The 6,000-nt window shown below is 39.6% G+C and overlaps 1 protein-coding gene across 1 annotated transcript; it reads right to left on the reverse strand.

Annotated features, from left to right (window-relative positions):
- Window positions 1–1,829: 1,829 nt before the first annotated feature.
- On the reverse strand, window positions 1,830–5,724 carry LOC117302083. The gene is made up of 3 exons (XM_033785880.1): window positions 5,465–5,724; window positions 4,044–4,361; window positions 1,830–2,214 (listed from the first exon to the last, which is right to left on the reverse strand). Exons 1-3 carry the CDS (start codon window positions 5,722–5,724, stop codon window positions 2,019–2,021), a joined length of 774 nt encoding a protein of 257 aa, XP_033641771.1. The 3' UTR covers window positions 1,830–2,018.
- Window positions 5,725–6,000: the final 276 nt, after the last annotated feature.

The following is a 6,000-nucleotide window of genomic DNA, read 5'->3' on the forward strand; positions in this document are numbered from 1 at the left end:
CAATGTGTTGTCTGCTCTTGCAAGTATTACAGAATATTCAGGAATCACTTTAGTCAATATATTGTTTAAGTAAGTGTAAATTTACTTCGCACTCAACTACAAACAATCCCATTTTAAGTATTTTTGTAATGAGATGATTTGAATAGGATTTGTTATCAAACATTCTTAACTTTCATAGACTTGCCAATGCTTACATTTTCTTTTTCTAAATGTTGCCCAATTTACGCACACCTCCTGATCATTGGGTGAATGTCACAATTATTTAAATTGCAAGTAGGCCAACGTTTGCAATGTTCACCAGTGTTTAACTCAGTTTTTTCACCAGGGTGCCCAATTTCTGTCTGTTGTTGCAAACCTTTCAAACAGCCTAAATTTTACCATCGTAATATTTTAGCCTCTTGCCAATTTAGTATAGTGTTTGCTTAAAGGGACACGTTGCCTTGGATCAAATGGTTTCAGACACTTTTCATAGACCAACTCGCCAGATCCAAGGCAACGTGTCCCTTAAAGCAACTGGGCCAAGGACATTCACAATGATGAATGTTATAATTCATTTTAGAATTTAATAATATCAAGGAAAGGGGGGAGGGCTTATGAACAAGCTGATTATGATTTTCATTTTTATGAACACAAATTCAGATTTCGCTAGTATGATATCTTGCCAAGAAAATATCGGTGCTTTTACAGGTTTATCTTTTAATTATGTAAATTAGTTTTTATCTTTTTAATCAAAGCTAACAACAGGGTACTCATGACATTATAATTGTATGTTTAATTTTAAAAGCTCGAAATGTTAGTGTTTTATAAACTAGTATTATTTTAAAGTTTTGCCTCTCATGACATGCCATTTTAACGTGACTGAATAACTAGTGTCAGGACCATTAAATGTACCTTTACTACCCTTCTAGGGCAATATCATGATAATAAAACATCATTTATCAAATTTCAAGCACTATTGTATTCGTATAGTGGTAAACTAGTTTTGAGAGTAGTTAACTGACCCGTCTTTTTGTGCTATGAGTGGACCAAATCAAATTTGTTTGAAAATTAAAAAAAAGTTCTGTTTCCAATCATTAAAATGTATATTTCTCTCAGCCATATCTCTCTCATGGTTAAATCATTGGAGGTACAGTTGCATGATTGAATCATCATCCATGATTAAATCATTCTCCATGATTGAATCCTTCCCAATAGACCTTGAGTGCGTTTTGGCGGTTGTAACCAATAATTGTTTCTGACGTCATAACCAAAACGGTAACCGAGCTTACAACTCGGTTATCGTTCAGTCTGAACAGCAGAACCATCGACCAACAACCGAAACAGTTTTTGGTTGGGGTCGCCAAAACGCACTCATTATTGCCATTCCCGCTCGCTGATTTGTCTCAATTGTCGAAAGGCATCCTGGGAAGGAAAAAGGGGCTTTTCTTGGCTCGATTTCACAAAGCAATAAAACCCATCGTAAGTCGAACTGTCAGTATCACCAAAGTGATTTGTATTGTGATATCACGCTTTACTTGGCAACTGCGATTGATTTGCAGTTAATATCTATCTTAATTTTTTTTGTGAAATCGACCTCGGCACATAGATTTAAGATTGATCGTAAATGCAAATCAATCATAGTTGCTAAGTAAAGTGTTATGTCACAATACAAATCACTATGGAGATACTGACACTTTGTCTTGCCATGATTTTTAATGCTTTGTGAAATCGGCCCCAGTGTTCGAGTTCGATGTCATAAAGAACCTAAATTCATGGTAAGACAAATTGTCAGTATCGCTATAGTGATTTGCACTGTGACATCACACTTTACTAAGCAACTACGATTGATTTGCAGTTACGATCAATCGGAGCTATTTTTGTGAAATTGGCCCCAGGGCTCGACTTCACAAAGCACTAAGATTAATCGTGAGGAGAGTGAGTTGTACCTATCGCCATAGTGGTTTGTTTTGTAACATCACACTTTACTATTGCAGCAATTGTAGCTCTTTGTGAAATCGGCCCCAGTTGCTAACTAAAATTTACATATTGTGTAAGAGTCTTTGTACAGCATTATGTTCATCACTGGCTAAAGTATCTTTCCGTCTCTGATATTCTTTGTAGTCTTCCATGTTGAGGTCATCGTATTTACGAATGATGACGTACTCTCCGTTGATTTTTAGGCCATCACACAGCAACAGATACCTTGTGTCAAAATCTTTTACTTTTATCAGCCATCTGGAGAGAAACAAATAATTGATCTTTATTAGAGGCCAAATTGATAAGAGCTATGAACTCCATGTTGAACAGTCGTTTCCCGGTCATTTACAGCAATTTCACGCATTTTCCCCTAATCCTTTCAAACCTGGGTTTCTTTAACAGAAGAATCCTCCCACTCTTGAGCAAATACACCTCAAATTGCTTGGCCGAGGAACCTCTTATAAAGGGAAGGTACACGTTTGGTAGATGGGCAAAGACCAGTCTTCTCACTTGATGTGTATCCCGACATAAGCATACAAAAACAAGCCTGTGAAAGTTTGAGCTAAATTGGTCATCGAAGTTGCGAGAAAAAGGACGAGAGCTTTTCAGATAGGAATAAAAGACTTCTGGCTAGACTTCTTTTATTATTTTAGTGAGAAATTACCTCTTTCTCAAAATCTGTGCTACTTCAGAGGGAGCCGTTTCCCACAATGTTTTATACTATCAACAGCTCTCCCATGCTCGTTAATATTTGTTTTGAGTAATTTGCCAAACGTGTACCTTCCCTTTGAATTTGACGAGAGCCAGTCCAAATCCTGTTATTTGCAGCGACCACAATTTTATTATTTCGTAGTAATTATGAATAGTATAATAACTGCATCAGGGATATTTAATAAACTCTATTTTGTTGTACCCTGCACCTTATTATGTGGAGTTAATTAATGGGCACTACACAGCCTGTCTTGATTTGAACCAATGACCGGGGTAAAAACCGAAACATGCAATAGTTCATTTTATCAATACAAAATCAAATGCTTTATTTTCAGCATATCATAATATCACACTTCTCCCATGTGAGTTGCATGCTTGGATCGGTGGTTGTCATGCTAAGCTTGGTTGGTTAGGCTTTTATTTACTACAGCCGATTTAACGAAACGCTAGGATTAATCCTATCTCGAGTTAGGACGAGTAACCCGTCCTAACTTAGGATGGGTTCAATGCGTCCTACGTATTTGGATACGAAACTGAACCCGTCCTAAGTCCTAAGATTAATCCTAAGTTAGGAAGAGTTTGGTGAAATCGACGGCAGCTGGCCATTTTTTTATAAGGCAATTTTGGGGCGGATCCGCAGGATCAAGCCAGCAACCAATCAGCAATGGCATATTGAATTGGATAGTGATTGGTCATAAGTTACACATGTAAGATATGTCAGCCAACAATATAGGATGACATTTTTTGGAGGGAGTTTTGCTTGCTTGAGTGTCACTTTGTCACAGCTTGTGGACTTCTTGTCAAACCTCTTGTCTTGTATTTACTGCACACACCGCCGCCATGGGCTATAAACATATAGACCCTATGCATCCATGCATGCTCCTACTTAAATTTTATATTTTCAAGGAGGGACTTAAAATTATTGGCATCAGGGGCTGATTTAACTTGTGGCAGCAGCGAGTTCCAGATTGGTATAGTTCTTGGATACAAGGAGTAACGGTAGCAGTCTCTGTTTGATCTCCCCTACTACCTTTGAAAGGGTAATTTTTGCAGAAAATCATAAATTGTATCACATCATTTCTAGTGGGTAGCCAAGGTTATGTAAAGTATTTTTTTTTTTTCATACGAAAGCGCCATCCGTATTTCGGTCGGGCTATCTTACCTGGCCCCTCGTTCTCCAACTTAGGGATTTTCTGATGGGTGCCGAGGACATCATTATTACGGGGGTCGGGGTAAGAATGATATGTGAGAATCATGAAACAATAAATGTGAGCATGGGCAATGCTAGCCAATTACCCACGGGGTTCTGTGTGCTGCCATGCAGCTATTCATCATACTATAATATTAGTGAATAGACATTTCAGATTGGCTTATACCTGTTGTTGATGCCCGCTGTGCCAAGAATCACATTCATGTCAACAAATTGAATACTTTCAATGTCGTCAATGCCAACGGTGTGCATTGATTGGATAGCATTGACGATGTCGTGATGATTTAAGTCCACTCCGGGGTAAGCAAAGCAGATTGTGAGAGGTGACAAAACTGGAGGCTCTGTGAAAAAGCGGATTTTGCGGAGCGAAAACTCCGCCGACCTTGACTTGTGTTTTTTCCGACGATATCTTGAATGCCGAGGAGTGTTTCTTGGTTGCTGGTTATCAATACTGGCCACAGTACTGTCGTGTGATCTAGATCGTCTATAAACAAATTTCAAACAAAACATATTATACTTCAAGAATTGGCTGTGGTACGGGGCGATAGGCGGCTGGGAGGGGTTTCTCCCTATACCGTTTTGTGTGTGGGGCGGGGGGGGGGGGGTCACACATCGTCCCTTGCCCACTCTCTTAATGTAAAAGAGCAATAAACACCACTCTTTTCATTTCTAGTTAACCCTCAAATAGCTCTTTAAAAAGAGTGGTGGTTATTTCCCTCTTTCAGAGGGGTTTCACCACAGGACAGAGTGAAAATCACTCATAAAGATGCATAACTTCAATCGAAAAAAAAATGGAAGACCACTCGAAAAAGAGTTGTCCCTGTGGCTGTGTTTCACTCTTTTGCATTAAGAGAGCATGTATATTGTAACCGTAAAATCAGGGATCGGCACGAGAAGCCAGGCTTGTTGGAGCTTTGGTGGGAACTGAGACTAGGGTATAAAAAGGTTTGCGGTAACAACACCATGTAATGACTATCTCAAATGAGTTGGTGTGGTTCTGAAAAGAACTGTAGGTTTCAACTCGACGTTTCGATCAGTATGCTCTGATCGTCTTCTAGAGAAAGCCGGACTCCGATGCTGCATGCTGCTTAAATACTGTGGAGGCGGATTAGCTTGGTGATGCACAAAGGCGGGAAATAGAGGCGGGAAATGGAAATGAGAAGAGGTTGTTGAGAGGTTGTTTCATACTGTGCCCGCATTTCTAACCACCCTGTTCTTCTCCCAACCGTGATGAAAATCAACTGGCCCTGCAGCAGTGTGATTGGTTCTGCCAAAGTATACCGTTTGGGGGTACAGTTTTGCGTCGCAGTTTTGTTTTTGTGAGTTTCTTACGACCGGAAAAGAAATCTTTGTTTGACAAAGTGGCACACCAAAGGATATGCATGCCTACACATAACAACTGCATTACAACGCGTAATTTTGACAACTATAACTGTTTTACACTGTTTTATAAGTTTTACCTGTGCGGCAATCGGAATGCAACGCGCACTTTTGCCTAAAATCGTGTATAGGCCTAGCCTACATTTTACTTTACTCAATCCAAAACATACTCAAGAGAAGAGAAATATGATCATCATAACTTCTTACCCAAACAAACTGTTCTGGATCCGAGTAATGAATGGAAGTTTTACTTTTTCTTGCTCCCGTGCGGTACCATCCGGCGTCTTGGCAAATCGACCACCACTAGCAAGAGATGGTGATGGTGTGACAACCGATCGGGTCTGCTTATTTCCCTGCTGGTTTGAAGTGTTCAAGACGGGTACACTTTTGGCTCCTGATCGATCATCCTCCTCATCTGGTTGGCCTACATTAGCAGTTAATCGATTTCTGGAACTCGATATTGGCATCTTCCTACCAACAACAGAAGGGAAAAACAAAGATGGCAACTCACAGGATTTCATTTTGCACGTGTCCTTTCTAGTTAATTTAGAGTTTTAATGAACAGGAACATCGCAAGACGTTTTCGACTGTTTATAATGTCATTATTTGGAAGTGATGCTATAGCCACCGGGCAAGTAACAGTTTTGATGATCTTCTCGGCAAACCACAAGGGTGACATCACCAGGCTAGCGTTGGTTAAATGAAAATTTGTCCGACTTTTACAAATAAAGAAATTGTGGTTT

The sequence above is a fragment of the Asterias rubens genome, chromosome 18 (genome assembly GCF_902459465.1).
Source record: "Asterias rubens chromosome 18, eAstRub1.3, whole genome shotgun sequence".
NCBI lineage: Eukaryota > Metazoa > Echinodermata > Asteroidea > Forcipulatida > Asteriidae > Asterias > Asterias rubens.

Bases quoted from the DNA above. Each gene is read 5' to 3' on its own strand.
- LOC117302083 (XM_033785880.1), bottom strand. From the start codon at position 5,724: ATGCCAATATCGAGTTCCAGAAATCGATTAACTGCTAATGTAGGCCAA. The intron at 4,362-5,464 runs GTAAGAAGTTAT...ATTTGTTTATAG, and splicing joins ATCCAGAACAGTTTGTTTGG to ACGATCTAGATCACACGACA. The intron at 2,215-4,043 runs GTATAAGCCAAT...GTTTCTCTCCAG, and splicing joins ACAGCGGGCATCAACAACAG to ATGGCTGATAAAAGTAAAAG.